General features: G+C 52.5%; 1 protein-coding gene across 2 annotated transcripts; it reads right to left on the reverse strand.

Annotated features, from left to right (window-relative positions):
• Positions 1-5,756: 5,756 nt before the first annotated feature.
• On the reverse strand, positions 5,757-20,146 carry LOC144947260 (ETS domain-containing protein Elk-1-like). 2 transcript variants are annotated; one of them, XM_078876482.1, is made up of 9 exons: positions 19,730-20,146; positions 15,696-15,825; positions 12,530-12,697; positions 11,528-11,736; positions 10,489-11,163; positions 10,000-10,224; positions 8,515-8,718; positions 7,418-7,537; positions 5,757-7,153 (listed from the first exon to the last, which is right to left on the reverse strand). In XM_078876482.1, exons 4-9 carry the CDS (start codon positions 11,732-11,734, stop codon positions 7,058-7,060), a joined length of 1,527 nt encoding a protein of 508 aa, XP_078732608.1. In that variant the 5' UTR covers positions 11,735-11,736; positions 12,530-12,697; positions 15,696-15,825; positions 19,730-20,146; the 3' UTR covers positions 5,757-7,057. The 2 variants fall into 2 exon arrangements, with proteins under 2 accessions (XP_078732608.1, XP_078732609.1); XM_078876483.1 differs by lacking the exon at positions 15,696-15,825.
• Between the last annotated feature and the right edge of the window lie 364 nt (positions 20,147-20,510).

The following is a 20,510-nucleotide window of genomic DNA, read 5'->3' on the forward strand; positions in this document are numbered from 1 at the left end:
GTCAGTGCGAGTTGAAAATAGACGGGGAGGCCAGACGTAGACGTTCGCTACACAGGGTGCAAAGCAGAGGTCGCAAACGGGGTTTGATTCCTTACCCGTACCCGGCCGCACCTGGGTCGCAAACGGGTACCCGTACCCGGCCGGGTATCGGGTAGGGTACGGGTATCGGGTACCTGATTGCGACCTCTGGGATGAAGCCATGTTGCAGGCGCGGGTAGGTTGATTCTAGGAACTTGAATTGTGAGAAGAGACAAGACGTTGGGAAATGAGTAACAAACAGTTATTCACCGGTGACTCACGGCCTACCCGTACCAGGCCGCACCAGGGTCGCAAACGGTTACCCGTCCCCGGCCGGGTACGGGTAGCCGGGTATCGGGTAGGGTACGGGTATCGGGTACCGGTTGCGACCTCTGGTGCACAGCACAACAAATGGCACGTGCTGCATGGCCCTCCTCTGCCACGCGTAGCGTCTATGCCCCCTCGCGGTGCACGGTGAGTGGCACCCGACTGGTGCAGGGGGGGGGGGGCACGTACCGCCCAGGGGGGGGGGGGCCCTACCCCGCTTAGCTTCCGATGGGAAACATTCCCCGTGAAATGTGGTCATAGGCACAAATAGGTGGAGTGAAACCAAAAATGTCGGGAACATTCGATCCGTAGGGTCCAAAGATCGGGGAAAGCCAAAACAAATTCTACGCTGGGACTCACGGACGAAAGGGGGGGGGGGGTCGGAACCCCGGTTCGATTCCCAGCCACGGCCAACACGAGTCGTGAGCGCGGAATCCGAACCGGCCCTGGGCACCACCCCTCCGCGAGCGAGCGCGGTGAAGTATGGTCAAAACAACGCCCCCGACACACGGGACCACGTGCACAGGAGCAGTAGGGCGACGGCGCGCGGCAACGAGAGAAGAGCGAGCGGCTTGGGGGGGGGGGTGTCGCGCCGCCTCGCCACTGAACGAGGCAGCAGCAAAGGGGGAAGTGTGTACACCCACGGCTTACACACGAGTAGACAGGTTGGCGAAGGTCACCGCTGGGCCGGACCTCGACCGCGCGCAAGCTACACGCGTCTTTCAACACGGGGAGAAACTACAGCTCTCGGGATGAGCGTCAAAACGTGCACACTTCTCCATGGCTTCCCATCGTCATCATTACCAACAACATCATCATCATAATCCACGTCGTGTCTGCCTGCGTAACGAGCGCCACGATCAGTTTGCAAGTCCTAATCCTGTTGGCAATTTGACCTTATCGAGGCGCGGACTGGTGCAGACACATTCACACCCGCGGACGACTTCCCACCACGTGGCACTCGTTTTTAGCAACCCGGCAAAGACGACGACGATTGGGTGAAGGATGGATCGCCAGTCCTGGTTTTGCGAGTCAAGTTCTGCGATGACCATCGACGCTCACGGTGTATTGGTCAAGAATCGCAACGGAGCAGCTCCTGACGACATCGGAGACGTCGCGACGGGAATCGGTTCGCGTGCAGCTGCGCAGTTGGACCGCGGCGAGAGGTGGCCGTGGATTTTGGAGGCATTCATCCAGCAGTGGATTGAAGGGTTGCATCACTGCAATTGTTATTAGTGTTACTACTCTGGTATGTTGTACAACCCGATTTGGTGGGGCTCGGTTTCTCTGACCGAGACACGCAGCGTCGATTTTGACTTATTACAATTCATCGTCGGCTCTTTGCGTTTGGTCACAACATAACTTGGGTAATAGTTTGTCGTGAAGCCCTCCAATTAGACACGATGCTCTTATGTTTGGGTGGCGGAGGGTCTTGCGACATACATTTGACAACATAATTGCGTGGCCGAACCCAAAATTCAGGAATGAATCCGTGACATCGCCTGCGAAAAAGGTGCCTGTTAAGTTGAGCAACGGGCACGGTGACAATGGGAGCAAGTGGGTCCTGACCAGGGTCCCAATTCACGCGGTCCTCATCGTCCCGTGCACAGCTATGCTCCCGACAAAAACACAAATTTACATTTCCATAAAAAAAAACACGACACAAATCCACGTTCACCTTCGAACCACGCACGCACGCACGCGATGCCGTTTCTCTTTGGTTCGTTTTGATTTCTAGAAGAGCTGCGAAGTTCAGCTACAGCGGACCTCCGCCGGCCCCCTACTCGACGATTTCCGCTGGGTGTAAAGAGATAAAACCAACAACAACAAAAACAAAAACCAGAAATCACTCTGCGATCAATCGCGACGACGACGACGACGACAACAGTACCTCGAACTCGGCAGCAATGGCACCAACGCACCCGCTCCGCCGCATCGACCGTCAAAAGTACGAACGGAAACCGCCCGGAACAATCTTTAAAACAAAAAAAACCCGACGGAACTTAATTATCGGTATTAATAGTAAAGTACGAATAACCCGCGCCCTGTTTGCGGGCAAACGCGCGCGCAATAAAACAAACATAACATAAACTAGCAAGTGCCATGTATCCGGGACGAGGAGCCTGCCAATACTGGGAGGCAAACGGGCAGTAACCCAACGGGCGGATTCGATTTTGGATCTGCGTCCAACTAGGACCCATGTCTGACAGAGAGAGAGAGAGCATTTGCCTCTAAATATCCGGCAGTTCAGCGGCGTTTGCTCAAGCGAGCCCGACTCTGCTGATGAGATACTGAACGTGGAAACCGATTCTGAGTTGATCTCGTGTTGAACCAATGCGGCTGAAGTTCTACACTCCCACCAGAAGGCCGTGCGTGTGGCTGATGGGGATGTGTAAAACGTTTACATTTTCTTAAGCGCAGAGACAAATCTGGAAGGCGTATCTGCTTAGTTTTGCGTTTAAGTCACCGATCAAAGGTGCGTGGTTGTTTGACCAAACTCCACCACGCAGGACCAGTTGATAGTACCAATCGCCACCGTCATAACCGGCCGGATTCAGAGCCCAGTGCACTTATCACCGCATCACCACATCGGTCAAGCACGAGCTACAATTATAACGACAACACTTTAGTGAAGCCGCCGCTGTGGTGGGATGCTCAGCAGCAGCAGCACTGGGCCTTGCAATCCAGAGGGCACCGGTTTGATTCCAACTCCCGGCGGGGAAATTGAAAAGATTGGACACATTTCTGAAACATCCCCCCCCCAGCCGCCACCACCTTAGTCCATCCAGCAGTGGACATGGGTTCTCTGTCGATCGGCAGGTCGTGTGTGGTGGGGTAAAGTGTGGGTACGCCCGCCTCTACCAAGACGTCTGCTTAGCGTGGAAGAGTAGACCAAATACCCTCTCTTGGTAGTGGTGGGGTGCTTTCTAGAGCTCCCTCTAACGGAGGCTTTCTTGCCAGCGTGAGCGAAAACTTGCAGGGCCGCGCCTCTAGCTTTAGTTACAATCGCGAGGACTGCGAATGACCGGTGGGGGCTCGGGGGGGGGGGGGCTCGAGGGGGTGGGGGCTCGAGGGGGGGGGGGCTCGAGGGGGGGGGGTCCGTGCGCGTCCCGAATGTGGGCGCAGCACGGCGAGACGCAACGCCGCCGACTCGCTCAAGGAAGAGCAATAAAAACATCGTTATCACTGATCGTAGTTGTGTAAAATATATATATACTGTATATATATACCGTGTATTTGTATATATGCAAATTGTGTATAAAAATATTTTGCTAAGTGCAGTAAAGCAAGCACGGAGCGTCAGTATGTCACTCACGGAACCCTCCCAAGTAACCACCCCCACACACATCTCCCAGTCCGAGACAAAACACACGTGACCCAATGACCTGGACTTTGGGTGAGTTCAGGGTTCAACAGGAATGGGTGGGGGTGGGGGTTAAGTCAGGGGTCACCTGGTCACTCCCTCCCCACCCTCAGAGGTGGGGGTCACACTACCGACGCACGCACTCATTCCTCACAATCATCGTAGGAAACTTCTGAAGTTACGCATTACCTCTTTAAATTAGCGTCACAACTGGGGTGAAGGGGGGCGGCTAAATAGTAGGAGTGTGGAGGAAGGGCTTCGTGGGTGTCAGAGGTCAAGTGTGACAGTGCAGGGGGTCAGAGGGTTAATGCTGCCGGAGTTGGTATGGTTGTAGAGTTGGGACGTGAGAGTTCACGTCTACGCTACAGGCCACTGCCCATGCCGTGCGGGTCGTGAGTGTTGTTTGACCATACTTCACCAAGCTGGTCAGTGCGGATTTCTGAAAAGGGGGGGGGGGGGAGGACGCAAGTTCGGATAATCGCCCTCCCAGGACCCAAGTTCGGATAATCGCCCTCCCAGGACGCAAGTTCGGATAATCGCCCTCCCAGGACCCGTTCAGGTGTTCGCCGCCGGCATCGGCCGTGGCCAGGAATTCGAACTCGGGTCGCCGGCTTCTAAGTGCAGTGCGCTAACCGCTGCGCCACCGCTCCACCCCCCAACAGGGTCACATGGCAGAAGAGCAGACGATTGGGGTTGTGGTGCAAGGGTCACAGGTCATTGCGATCGGATAGGGGCGGGTTCAGGGCACGGGGGAGGGAGGGGGGGGGTCAGAGTAATAAGGCAGAAGTCAAGGGTCAAGGACACAGCACCAACTGACGGGCGGCAGAGAACGCCGGGTCACAGCGGCCGGTACAAACAGCAGTGACGTCCGAGCCGTATCGACTTCGGATGCACGGCGCGCGTGCGGCACGCTGTGACTACGCGCGCACACGCACACTCTGCAACACACAGGCACTGGGGGACAACACGCGCGCATCACACACGCAACACACACCAGGACACGGGCACTGGGACAGAAACGCACGCGTCGAGTGAACACGCACGCACGCGCGCACTTAAAAAATCCTCACAATGCGTAGTACATGGGCATTCTATCTGACCGCAGAGGGGAACGACGCATACTCTGGAACAACGCGCGCATTAAGAGAATAATGTACACGTTCCGTAAAAAGACGCACACTGGAACATCTCGCGCGACACGCATTCTACGGAGATGGAACACACACTCTCTGGAATCGGCACATACAACACTCTGGAACAAGACACACTCTCTGGAACTGGAACAAGACACACTCTCTGGAACAACACACACTCTCTGGAAGTGGAACACACACTTTCTGGAACAACACACTCTCTGGAACAACACACTCTCTGGAACAACACACACTCTCTGTAACACACTCTCTGGAATAACACACTCTCTGGAACTGAAACACCACACACTCTCTGGAACACACACTCTCTGGAACAACACACACTCTCTGGAACAACACACACTCTCTGTAACACACTCTCTGGAATAACACACTCTCTGGAACAACACACTCTCTGGAACAGAAACACCACGCACTCTCTGGAACAACACACACTCTCTGGAACAACACACACTCTCTGGAACAACACACACTCTCTGGAACAACACACGTTCTGGAACCGGCACGCACATACACACACAACTGCTAAAACACCAAGCACGCTGGAATGAGGCACACACTCACTGCCCTGCCCCTGACAATCTCCCTCACAGTGAAGGCGGTGGTGGAGGAGGCGGTGGTGGTGGAGACGGTGGTGATGGTGGCAATTTGAGGCACACGGAGTCATGCTCTTAGATTCTGAAACCCAAGCCGTGCCCGCCCCTAACCCCGCCTCCCAGCACACGAAGACGACTCCACGCCTGGGGGGGGGGGCAGCACTTGTTACCAGCGGAGGGAAATGGGCGGCCTGTGCCTCTCTACCCTTTTACACGGATTCCCACCGCAGCACCCGGTTCCAAATCAAACCCAAGGTGGTCACCCACCTCCCCACCCCCCCCACCCACCATGACCTCCCTTGCCCTCTAACCTGATGGCCCTCTCTTCCAAGGGTTACCTCTGTAGTTTGGTGACTGCCGTCGCTTTACAATGGGTCCCCAGTGACACGTCACACGTTGGGCCCAACGACCCTGAATACTCGACACCAGTGTCACTCCTCGCAGAGTCCCAGTCTAACTGGAGACTCACACCAGCGTCACCCCAGACACACACACACACATCACAGTGTCACTTCAGACACACACACACCACCGCAGTAGCACTGCAGACACACAGCAGTGTCACTCTACAGTGGGCCCCAACAATGTTACTCCATCTCCGCACCAGACGTCCCCCGTTCTTCTGGACTGGGTCTCAATGTTTGAGGCGGCACATGCGTTGTCGTTGGCACATGGATTTGATTAACTCCTCCTTGAAAGACTCTGCTTGCTGTCCACAGTAGAGTCACAAAGCGGCTCCCTTCTTCACTTTTCGTCTCCACATCTTCTCAACACGAAGCTTCCTTGAGTTGACAGGAGAGGTGCGACCACAGTCAAAGGAAGCCAGGGTTCCGGATTAAGCCTAGAACTGAATTGCCAAAGAGGAACCTAATTACCCCTTTTCCACTGACACATCCGAGCCAGCACGGGGCACCTTGTGCTACGCAGGCCTCACCAGAAGACGTCTGGCTCGGAGCCAAGCAGTGCCAAGGCCTGGGATCGTGGAGCGTGCGCAGCCACAAGACGTCAGCGGCTCGGCTCCCGCAGTGGAAAAACAACCCGGCGCCTTCTGAGCCAAGCCGGGCTGTCTTGGCATGGCTTGGTGGCGCAGTGGAAAATATGTATGGGTTCCAGCTCAAACCCAGAACCAGATTCTCTGAGGAGCCTGGATTCCAGCTCAAACCCATAACCGGATTCTCAGAAGAGCCTGGGTTCCAGCTCAAAGCCAGAACCAGATTCTCTGAGGAGCCTGGATTCCAGCTCAAACCCATAACCGGATTCTCAGAAGAGCCTGGGTTCCGGCTCAAACCCAGAACTGGATTGTCAGCGGCAAGTCCATGACTGACGTCCGCCCTCTATGGGCGACAGACGGAGCCGTGAGGAGGAGGGGGAGTTGGTGGCACAAGACACTGACGATGATGAAGACGATGATGAAGACGATGATGTCGGTGAGAACAATGATGAGGGTTCATGATATCCCCAAACCACATTTCGACATCTCCAAAAAGTTGGCCGAGCAGGAAGAGGTGAAGAGGTGAAGATAAGTGAGTACGGTCATTATGGTGTTGGTGATGATGTGGTGGTAGTGATGATGATGATGACGGTGAGATGCGACGAAGTTAGTTTTTCTGCGGCCCAGGAGAGAGCACCACGGGGGTAGAGAGGCCATCCAGCGTCGCCAGGGGGATGGTCGCCATGGATCCTGCAGACGGGAACTTCACACGACGGCGGTGGGGGGGGGTGGTGAGGCAGAGGTGAGACAGTGGTGAGTGTGCGTGTAGCGTATTATAGTGTGTAGATGGTGAGCTGAGTGGTGATTGAACGCTCACCTAGAGGGATTTCCTTGCCCGTGTGCGAGCTGTGTTGTGTGCGATGCACCGCGTGCGTGCGTGCGTAGTGTCCAACGAGTGGCGTGTGGCGAAGGAGTGATTGACGGCTGGTGGCTTGCGTGGTGAGCTCAATGGTGAGTGAACGCTCACCTGGAAGGAGGAGTTGCCAGCCTGCGTGCGAGCGGGGCTCTGCAGGGCCAGGGGGCTCAGCGTGCTCCAGAAGTGGATGCTGCCCGATGGGATCAGCGGCGACGGCGTCAGATACAGAGGCTGAGGATCGCACACACAGGAACATCACCACCGTGACCCAGAGGTCGCAACCGGGTACCCGATACCCGTACCCTACCCGATACCCGGCTACCTGTACCCGGCCGGGTACGGGTACCCGTTTGCGACCCTGGTGCGGCCGGGTACGGGTACGGGTAGGCCGTGAGTCACCGGTGAGTAACCGTTTGTCACTCATTTCGGGTAGGGTACGGGTAGCGTACGGGTACCCGTACCCGGCCGGGTACGGGTACGGGTACCCATTTGCGACCCTGGTGCGGCCGGGTACGGGTAAGGAATCAAAACCCGTTTGCGACCTCTGCCGTGACTGCTGCCATTGTCACCATCACATTAACATCATCACCGCTGTTATCATCACCATCACCATCACCATGACATCGCCACCATATCAACAGTCAGTCATCGACCACTATCATCAGTCGCCACCACAATATTATTGTCGCTGGCACTAGCACCACTAACCACAATGATCCAAACTTCAGGTTTCAGCTTTCAAACGTCAGCGGTGGGTCTGGTGTGGTGAGCATGGTGTGCGTGGTGAGTGTGGTGTTCAGTGTGTTGAGGGTAGTGTTAAGTGCGGTGAGGGTGGTGGTGAGTGTGGTGGTGAGTGTGGTGATGGCGGTGAGGTGGTAGTGAGTGTGGCCAGTGTGGTGGTGAGTGTGGTGGTTGTAGTCAGTATGTTGGTGAGTGTGGTGATGGTGGTGAGGCGGTCGTGAGTGTGGTCAGTGTGGTGGTGAGTATGGTGGTTGTAGTCAGCATGTTGGTGAGTGTGGTGATGGTGGTGAGGTGGTCGTGAGTACGGTCAGTGTGGTGGTGAGTGTGGTGGTTGTAGTCAGTATGTTGGTGAGTGTGGTGATGGTGGTGAGGTGGTCGTGAGTACGGTCAGTGTGGTAATGTGGTGGTGTGGTCAGTGTGGTGGTGGTCAGTGTGGTGAGTGTGATGGCGCAGCGCTGCCCTCTGACCTGCCCCAGCAGCGATGCCCCGGTAGTGAACGGCATCAGGGGGCTGGGGATCATGTCGAGGGTGCGGCACCCTGTGCTGGTGAGCACCCCCCCAGAACTCAACGAATCCGACTCGGAGATGATGAGCAGGGGGGGCTGGGGGGGTTTGGGTCTCTTCACGCGGGGGGCCTCGCCCCCCTCTGGGGACGATGGGCTCATCGCCATCTGCGGTGCGACAGCGACGACATGGCGACGGTTACCGGTGGGGGGGGGGGGGTGAGTGCCTTAGGTTACCAATGCAATTAACGACCCATCAAATCTAAGTCAACCCATGTCCGAATGTTCAAGTTGATCCCGTTTAACCAGGCGCCAATGCAATTAACGACCCATCAAATCTAAGTCAACCCATGTCCGAGTGTTCAAGTTGATCCCGTTTAACCAGGCGCCAATGCAATTAACGACCCATCAAATCTAAGTCAACCCATGTCCGAGTGTTCAAGTTGATCCCGTTTAACCAGGCGCCAATGCAATTAACGACCCATCAAATCTAAGTCAACCCATGTCCGAGTGTTAAAGTTGATCCTGTTTAAAGTAGGCGCCATACTTGCTTGCACCTTTACCTAACTGTTTCTGGCACCTCTTGCTTTCATCCTGTATTTTGCACTGTTCTTTTGATTTGCGTGCGTTTCGTTTACGACCGTAGTTTGTTGGTTGTGCAATATCGCTGGAGGACTCCCCGTACTTGTTCTTGGCAAACGTTGATGTTTTTTATCTTTGATTTGATTGTTGCTGCTGTTCTCATGAAACCGCTCAGATCTCCCATCTAAAATAGCCGGAGAAACTGGCTAACAAATCAAATAAACTGTCTGTTGTCAATAAACTCACCCAAGAGACCAGTATGAGTCTCATTTGCAAGAGTGGCCTGGATCGCTAAAATAACAACAGCAGTTACGATGCAATGAAGCGAATAGAAATCAGAGTAAAAAAATATTGAGACTAAAATCCATAAAGTCACGTAGAATGGAAATAATAAAAAAATAAAAAGAATTATGTTTTATTTTTATTATTTTATTATTGCCATTCTACGTGACTTTACCGAAAGAACCAAGAAGATGAATCCCTGCAGTCACGAAAGCTTTAAATCGAAAATTTAAATCCATAACTTTATGGATTTTCTGGAAGATGCTCAACACAGTTTCATGCAAAAAGTCGAATCTAATTTCGAGATCTGGCCGTGAGGATTTCTCTCTCGCCCGCGGTGCGTGAGCTAAAACGCTCATAATCGGCGTGTAGTTAAACGCTTGCACACCTCGCGACAACGTGATTTGTTTGGCTGTGTTGGGTAGTGAAGGGATTTTACGCCAAAATATAGAATATTGGCTGGGAAAACCTACGTGTTGAGTTGTTGTGTTGTCGTTATTATTATACGCTTGTAATTGTGGTGGCGGGGGGGGGGTGGCGAGGTGGTATCCGCACTTAGCAAGCTTTGCCATGGCGACCCCTCACCTGTGAGATGCCGGATGACTGCAGTGTCGCCGTAGTGATGGGTGTGCTCGCCGCGGATACCAGAGTCAGCTGGGCGCCCGTTGAGAATTGGGAGGGTGCCTCCTTCACGACCACCATGGGCAGCGACGGCCCCACCTCCTCTTCGGGGGTACCCGGTGACGACTCAGGCCGCATCACCACAATCTCCACGTCAACCGCATCCACCTCCTCCTCCTCCTTGGGGTTCTGAACGCAGTCAACAACAGGCGAAAAAACACAACGAGAGGTTGCGATGATGCATAACAATCAGATCCACGTCGATACTATCTCCTCCGCGCATTGATAACACATCTTTACGTAATCACCTCCTCATCACCACCAACAAACATCACAACCTCTACCCCATTACATAATCATTATCCTAACAACACACAGCAACGCGAACCCACATTCATACACCATCACAGAGGACCACATCACAACCACTACAGCAAATGAACGTGCCCTTACCCTCTTTTCGCCTTGCACCTCGTGAGCGCCCAAGTGCACCGTAGCTGGCACGGAGGCTCCGTGCGGCAGGGGCGCTTCCCCTTCGGTCCGCTCGGTGCCTTCCTGCACCACCGAGGACTGCGCTACCCCGTGCGCCACCGTCTTGGCCGGTTGCTGCACCGGCAGCGACATTGGCGTCGGCGCGGCGGGCTGCTGGGCGGCACCGGTTTGCACGCCGCTGGGCGCCGCCTGCAGCGAGTAGATGGTGAACGTGGAGTACAGCCCCGACGTCTTGTAGTCCGAGCCGGAGGTGCCACCGCCACCACCGCCACCACCGCCACCGCCGGCGGACGCGACGGCACCCCCACCCACCTTCCCGCCGGATCTCCGTGCCCCTCCGTCCACCACGCCCCCCCAGTCGGTGACGCCGGCGGACGCCGCCACCCCGGCCACCGTCACCGCGCCGTTGCCCATGACGACGGCGGGCGGCTGAGCGGGCCCGGCCGCTGTGGCGGCGGTGCTGGAAGAGACGGTGGAGGGCCCCGAAGGCCCCGTCTTGCTGGCGCCCTCCAGTAGGAGGGTCGTGACACGCTCGGCGTCGGCAGACGTGAGCGACGCCGTATCCAGGTTCACCGATTCGGGGAACGAGACGAACTTGTAGACAAACTTCTGACCGTTCACCTTCTTGATGATGTTCTACGCGACACGACACACGGCGCTCGACTCAGTGAACGCGGCACGCACAGCTCTCTAAATTCACCAGGCTTAAATTGCCACACACCACACTGACACGCCCAGTTCACCCATTGTGCTGGTGTGCCACCACGTGCCCTGCTAGCGATAGCCTTGGACCCTCTGGTTGTTGGACAGTAATTGTCTCAACAAATTGAATTTCACGGGCTCATAAATTACGTTACTCTATCTGTGTGTTCTTCATGTCCCACCAGTGTACCCGTGTCTCCCTACCGTCTCGTACAAGTATCTACTCGTCACATCGGTCTCGTTCTCTGATGTTGTATCTCCCTGTCCCTGTGACATGTCCCCGTGTCCCCCCCCCCACCTTCTCGTAGTAGTATCTCAGCGCCCTGCTCAGCTTGTCGTAGTTCATGTTGGTCTTGTTCTTGCGCAGCCCCCACAGGCGCGCCACCTCCTCGGCCTGCAGCAGCTTGAACTCCCCGTCCGACGAGGTCCACGCGATGAGGTTCTGGTTCCGCACGTCCAGCAGCAGCTGCAGCAGGAACTGCCACAGTGTGATGGTCGAATCCATCCCTATGCAGACACACACACTCTGTTGGGGCAAGTGCTGGCCGCATTTTGATTCCCTATTTATTAAATCTTTTATATTAAGTTCACTTGCTTGCTTGCGCGCTTATGACCGTGCAAATCTTTCGGTCGTTTTTTAACCCACTTCCCGTGATCCAATCGAGCTGACATTTTGCACATAAACTCGTTGTGCGTGACAATTTATTTTCGTGAAATATTTTTTTCCATAACTTTACACTTTTTAGGAATTTTTTAAAAATATTTAATTGCCAATTGCTTAATGGTGGCAGGCAATCATCTGACCCATAGGTGGCAGCCATCTCAAGCCAGAGGACGAGATGACTCTAGCCGCCACGCATATAAAAGATTTATAGTGAAAAACTTTTTTTTACGGGTTAATTTATTCCCAGTGCTGATGTTTATCCACCAGGTTCTCATTGAAGAATGAACCACCTATGGGAGGCCTTGGGACTGGTTCAGATAATCGTCACTGGTTTTGGATACGAGCCATACTTAGTCTCCGGGTTCGTAGAGCAGTGCGCTTACCACTGAGCTACCACTCCCCACACGCAACAATTAACTACGCACACATGCCTGCCCAAACACGTACGTACACCGGATTAACCACAGACACACGCAAACAAACGACCACAGTGCCAGCCAAGGAATGGAACACGTATAAGATTAGGGCCACCGTGGAGATGGAGCGATGAAATCAGCTCAGTGTACAGGTGCTCGGGTGAGACATAGCAACAGATTGGAGAGGCTTTCGTCCAGCGGTGAACCGATCAAAGCTCACCTGCACAGGGCCGGCGCTGAGAGCGGAGTCACGCGATCCGGGCAGCCCTGGTGGTGCTCCCATCGGCGTCAACCGGGGCACCACCGTTCCCTTGCTCAGGGCACCGCCCCCACGGTCATCTCCCTCTGGATGCGGGGCCCCTCGCCCCCCACGGCAGTGGGGGTCTCACTGCTCGCACAAGAACACAAAGATAAAAGATCCCGCTTGAAGCTCACTTAAAATGTAGGGGCAAGGGGTGCGAGCGAGCGTCTTTGAAGGCAGGAACCGTCACACGACGGGGTGGCGTGGTCAGTTACGCGCTCAGCCGCCTTTGCCTCGCCAAGGCTGATATTTACACACCGCGCCCGGCGCTCATACAAGGCTGAGTTGACCTTGGAGAGGCCAAGGACCGGATCAGATATTCACCGTCACTGATGGTGGCCATGGGTATGAATCGAACTCGGGTCGCCAGGTTTAAAGTGCAGAGGGCCAACCACTACACCACCGCTCCCAACAAATATACAAAGACCCCCCATATAGCCTTTAACAGATTCTTGGGGCAAGTGCTGTTTGTGGGTACCTATGAAGTCCGGCACAGCACACGAGGGAGTCGGTGGCCAACACCATGCCTAGCCACCTTGTTTCCCAGTGTTGTTTACACAAAGCATCAGGCACTCAATTAAGGCTGAGTCAACCTCGCAGAGTACACATCGTGGGCACACAGGGTATGTTAGCCAAGTGTAAATACACAGGTACACAAACATGTGTTATGATAAATATGTGATGTTAGATTGTTGTGAAGTATGATGATGCGGGACAACGTGATGTGACAATGTGTGGTGTTCAGGGTCGGCTGAAACGATGACGTCTTGAAACGTCACACACTCCCTCCCTCTCCGTTGTCACGGCAACCGCTCCGAGAAGCATTGCCATAGCAACCAAGCTAAATAGCAACACCATAGCAACCGAACCAAGGAGCGTCGTCATGGCAACAACGCCAAGCAGTATCTCAGTAGGAACGACGCCAACGAGTTACGCTAAAGCAACCATGCCGAACAGTGTCACCGTGGGGAAAAATAGCCAAGTAGCATCACCTTAGCAACCAAACCAAGTAGCAGCACCACCACCGCAGCAACCATTAAGTAAAGAATCACCATAGCAACCCCGTTCAGGTTCACAGAATCTCTTAATTGAGTAGGCGGTATGCAAACGGTACCCAACGCACAACGCCCTGCAGACGGTAATCCGTAAGCGAGCATCTATTAAGGTATTAAGGTCAGCGAAACATCCGTCAGAGCGGTGTGTGTCGAAAACTACACGCGCACATCCGGCCGCTCGATCTCCCACTGTGCTGCTGGTGGATGTCAAACGCACGCTGGTGTTTTCGTAATGCCGAATGTATTTGTGGATGCAAGTGGGTTTAGGCTGAGGTGACCTGGCGGAGGTTGAGATGCCACTAGATTTGAAGCTTTCGTGACTGCAAGGATTCATACTCTTAGGTTTTTCGGTAAAGTCACGTAGGTAAAAAAATAAAAATATAATTGCAATAATAATAGAAATAAAAAAAGTTATTTTTTATTTTAATTTTTCGGTAAATTCACGTAGGTAAAAAAATAAATAATAAAAATATAATTGCAATAATAATAGAAATGAAAAGTGATTTATTATTTTATTTCTATTATTATTTCAATTATATTTTTATTATTTATTTTTTACCTACGTGACTTTACCGAAAAACCTAAGAGTACGAGATGCCACTGTTTGTGACCGCCGTGTGGATGGCGAGCGTACACATCTCATTATAGTGCATACTTCCACCAGAGTACAAATACATCAAAGCACACATAAAAGCGTACACATCGTGAACACACAGGGTCTGTGTGTGGCTAGGCATGGTGGGGCACAAACAAAGTGACACAAAAGCACAGCTCCCCAAACAGAGACACAAACACAGGAACACAAAACACAGGGAAACAGACACAAGCATAGGGGCACAAATAATAACATAAATACACACAGCACTGGATACACAAACACGTTAACACACAAATAGCCACAAAGACACGAACACCCAAGGACACAAACACAAGGACATCAACATGTAAACACAAACTAAAGTACTGTACACACGCACATACACAAGGACACAAAACACAGGCACAAATATAAAAACACTAGCAGAAGTACCCGGCGTTGCCCGGGTGAAAAATATATTTCTTAATAACCTTACATATATACACAGAAGAAATAAATAAATAAAGTTGAATAACACTAAATCGATCATTAAACCACTTTAAAGGTGACGGATAAAAAAACTGACATGCCTATTCCCATCGCGGGGCACGGGACGTGCCTCCCGGCAAATCCCTCGCAAGCGAGCGTACACAGACGGACAGACAATTTTTGGGTACGACGTTTCGCTGGTAATTGCATCCAGCATCAGCGAAACGTCGTACTCTGAAATGGTAATTGTTGTGGTTTCACGCTTCAACACACCGGTGGGCTAAAGCAGTGAACTATTAGTCTTTTATCAACGTGACACTTTTTTACTGATTGGCCGTGTCGGGTGGTGGAGGGTTACAACACATTAATAAATAAGGCGATCTAAACCCAATAACGTTGTTTATGAATAATGGTCGCGAAAGCCTACGTGTTACAAATTGACTCACTTTACTTAATAACCAGGCTACAGTCTACATTATAGACTGCCAGTACACCCACCCAGCTTAATAACCAGGATACAGTCTACATTATAGACTGCCAGTACGCTCACCCAGCTTAATGACTATTTGTACAGTCAACATTTAAAGAATCGATTCTTGGCGCGTCGGGTTTAAAAGTAATTACACAGTTGTTTTTTCATTGGTATGTAATGTTTGAAAGTTTTCAGAAGATTTTAAATGTATTTTCCCCCCGGGCAACGCTGGGTATATCGAGTTTATACCACAAAGTCGTCGCTTGACACGGGTGGGGTGTCGAGGCCTAGTACCGTGCAGAGCCTCCGGCCTCGCCTAGATTGCCCACCCGGCTGAGGCTGGGTACTGGGGCCGTTACCCCCCCCCCCCCCGCGCTACAATAATACTGTCTAATCGCTATAATTGTATTATCTACCGACCCTATAATAGTAATTGCACACATTGGGGTGGGGGGGGGGAGTGAAGAGGACGTGAAACTTTGATGAATTTACCTCAGAATCGCGTATTAATGCGTGCGCATATTTTTAACGGGAATTAAAAATGGCGTCCACCCCGCAGCGAATGCGTCGCTACCCGTTGCCAGGAGCAACCACCGTGTTCCGCGCCGGTCGTCCAATGAAACTGCGTATGGTCCGGCAACACACAGACAGACAGACACACACACAGACAGACAGATTTGCGATTTTATATATATATAGATACATAAGTACACCAACACACAGCTACGTAAAAACGCAAACACATAAACACACAGGGACCCAAATAAGAACCCCTTATCAGGGACCTTAACCCTCAGACTGGCAGCCAAAGAGCACGCACACACGAACCCTATAGCCTAGCCCTGCCATACCCATAACCTATACACCTAGCCCAGCCATACCCATAACCTATACACCTAGCCCTGCCATACCCATAACCTATATACCTAGCCCTGCCATACCCATAACCTATATACCTAGCCCTGCCATACACATAACCTATACACCTAGCCCTGCCATACCCATAACCTATATATCTAGCCCTGCCATACCCATAACCTATATACCTAGCCCTGCCATACACATAACCTATACACCTAGCCCTGCCATACCCATAACCTATATATCTAGCCCTGCCATACCCATAACCTATATACCCAGCCCTGCCATACACATAACCTATATACCTAGCCCTGCCATACACATAACCTATACACCCAGCCCTGCCATACCCATAACCTATATACCCAGCCCTGCCATACACATAACCTATATACCCAGCCCTGCCATACCCATAACCTATATACCCAGCCCTGCCACACCCATAACCTATATACCCAGCCCTGCCACACACATAACCGATATACCTAGCCCTGCCATACACATAACCTATATACCTAGCCCTGCCATACACATAACCTATACACCCAGCCCTGCCATACCCATAACCTATACACCCAGCCCTGCCATACACATAACCTATATACCTAGCCCTGTCATACCCATAACCTATATACCCAGCCCTGTCATACCCATAACCTATACACCCAGCCCTGCCATACCCAAAGCTCTAACCCTATAACCCAGCCCTGCCATACCCAAAGCTCTAACCCTATAACCTAGCCCTTAACTCTAATGCTCTCACCTTGCCGTACCCCTCAGCCGACCACACGGTACGTTAGGGAAATGACCACGCTAATACTGTACACAGTCTCAATAACCTTAACCCCATAGGCCTATACACAGCCGATAGACCCAAACAACTATGCACTAATTTAACCCGAACTGTCGTTGCGTGCAACATTTTTTGTTTGTTACGAAATAAAGTTTTGTGAAACCGAGTTGGCGATTGTCTAACCAATAGCACAGGGCCGGAGCCTGCGACTACCGTGTTCACCAGGGTAGGGTTAGCCTGGTACACTATAGGTTCGAGTCACAGCATACAGGCCCGACCCCATAACTCTTACCCTATAGCCTGGACTATATGGCCCGAACCTTACCCAGCCTACAAAGCTGGCCCTACAAGCACAAACATTAACCCCAATTCGCTGATACTAGCCCTATATCTCTAACCCCAGCCCCACCATACCCCTAACACTAACGCTGTAGTCCTAACGTTGACTTAACCACAGCCTTATATGTACAGTAGGGCTAGGTTAGAATTCGAGCTACAGGTTAGCGTTATGGATATGGGATAAGTCCGACCCTATAACCATAGCTCTACCTACAGACCCCTAACCCCCTAACCCTGTCACAACAAACAAATATACCCCCAACAACAACACAACTACACCCCTCACAACAACACAACTACACCCCCCACAACACAACTAACTACACCACTAACACAACTACACCACTAACACAACTATAACCCTGTCCTTATCACAAATATACCCATAACCCAATTACACCCCTAACCCCAACACAATTGTACCTCTAACGCAAACACAACTACACCCCTCACAACAACCCAACTACACCCTCACAACACCACAACAACAACAAAACTACACCCCTCACAACAACCCAACTACACCCTCACAACACCACAACAACAACACAACTACATCCCTCACAACACCACAACTACACCCCTCACACAACATAACTACAACACCACAACTACACCCTTACAACAACACAACTACACCCTCACAACGACACAACTACACCCCTCACACAACAACACCACAACTACACCCTCACACTACAACACCACAACTACACCCCTCACAACACAACCACAACAAAACTACACCCTTCACACAACACAAATACAACACCACAACTACACAACTACACCCCTCACAACAACACAACCACAACAACACAACTACACCCCTCACACAACAACACAACTACAACACCACAACTATACCACAACTACACCCTCACACAACACTACACCCTCACAACAACTACACCCCTCACCACAACACAACTACACCACCACAACAACAAAACTACAACACCACAACTACACCCTCACAACAACACAACTACAACAACACTACACCCCTCACAACAACAAACTACACAACTACACCCTCACAACACAACTACAACTACACCCCTCACAACACCACAACTACACCCCTCACAACACCACAACTACACCCCTCACACAACAACATAACTACAACACCACAACTACACTACAACTACACCCTCACAACACAACTACAACTACACCCCTCACAACACCACAACTACACCCCTCACACAACAACACCACAACTACACCCTCACACTACAACACCACAACTACACCCTCACACTACAACACCACAACTACACCCTCACACAACACAACTACACCCCTCACAACAACACAACCACAACAAAACTACACCCCTCACACAACACAAATACAACACCACAACTACACCACAACTACACAACTACACCCTGACATAACACAACTACACCCCTCACAACAACACAACCACAACACAACTACACCCCTCACACAACAACACAACTACAACACCACAACTATACCACAACTACACCCTCACACAACACTACACCCTCACAACAACTACACCCCTCACAACACAACTACACCACCACAACAACAAAACTACAACACCACAACTACACCCTCACAACAACACAACTACAACAACACTACACCCCTCACAACAACAAACTACACCCTCACAACACAACTACACCCCTCACAACACCACAACTACACCCCTCACACAACAACACCACAACTACACCCTCACACTACAACACCACAACTACACCCTCACACTACAACACCACAACTACACCCTCACACAACACAACTACACCCCTCACAACAACACAACCACAACAAAACTACACCCCTCACACAACACAAATACAACACCACAACTACACCACAACTACACAACTACACCCTCACATAACACAACTACACCCCTCACAACAACACAACCACAACACAACTACACCCCTCACACAACAACACAACTACAACACCACAACTATACCACAACTACACCCTCACACAACACTACACCCTCACAACAACTACACCCCTCACCACAACACAACTACACCACCACAACAACAACAAAACTACAACACCACAACTACACCCTCACAACAACACAACTACAACAACACAACTACAACACCACAACTACAACACTACAACAATACCACAACTACAACACAACTACACCCCTCACAACAACACAACTACAACACCACAACTACAACACTACCACAACTACAACACAACTACACCCCTCACAACAACAACACAACATCACAACACAACTACACCCTCACAACAACACAACAACAACACCACAACCAAACTCGACCCCCTGTCCCCCCCAGACCGCCCACGCCCTAGCCGCGGGCTCCGACTCCATGCCTCGGCCTCCCCTCCCTCCCCTCTCACACAGCGGGGGGGGGGGGGGTCAGGGCCCCCCACGACGCCCCCACCCCGAGACCCCCACCCCGCCCCCCAGTAGCTCGGGGTGCCCCCCCCCCCCCCCGTGGGCCCCCCCCCCCCCGTGGGCCCCCCCCCCCCCCCTTACCTCGCGGGGGAGGGCGGCGCTCAGGGGCCTCCTCCTGCTGCCCTGAGTGAGGGCCGCATGGCCCCGGGTCGAGGCGTCGCCTTCGATGTGACCCCCTTGGTGACCCCCTTGGTGACCCCTTGGTGATCCTTTAAAGGGTCCCAAAGGGGGTCCACACAGTAGGGCTTTCTGTCGACGAGAACGATCGCGCGGACTTGTGTATGTTGAGCTGTCAAGATGTGGCCCCCGTTGCTGCGTCTCTCTCCTCCCTCCTCCTCCTCGTCGTCCGCTTCTGTGGCCCCTTGAAGTCGCCTTGCGTCTTGGGGCAGGGGTCTCCCGGCCTCCTCCTTCTCCTGTCAGCGCGTGTTGACTCCGTGGTTGACAACGGCGCTCCGTCTCCCACCACCACCACGTCCACCACCACCCTCCTCCTGCTGCTGCTTCTCTCCCGCCGTCGCCGTGAGAGCGGCGGCGATGCGAGATGTGGACTCGAGGTGGCGCTCGTTCCACCACCGCCACTAACCACCACCAACAACCACCACCACCAACAACCACCACCACCAACAACCACCACCAACAACAACCACCAACAACAACCACCACCAACAACCACCACCACCAACAACCACCACCACCAACAACCACCACCAACAACCACCAACAACCACCACCACCAACAACCACCACCACCAACAACCACCACCAACAACAACCACCACCACCAACAACCACCACCACCAACAACCACCACCACCAACAACCACCACCAACAACCACCAACAACCACCACCACCAACCACCA

The sequence above is a fragment of the Lampetra fluviatilis genome, chromosome 44 (assembly GCF_964198595.1).
Source record: "Lampetra fluviatilis chromosome 44, kcLamFluv1.1, whole genome shotgun sequence".
NCBI lineage: Eukaryota > Metazoa > Chordata > Hyperoartia > Petromyzontiformes > Petromyzontidae > Lampetra > Lampetra fluviatilis.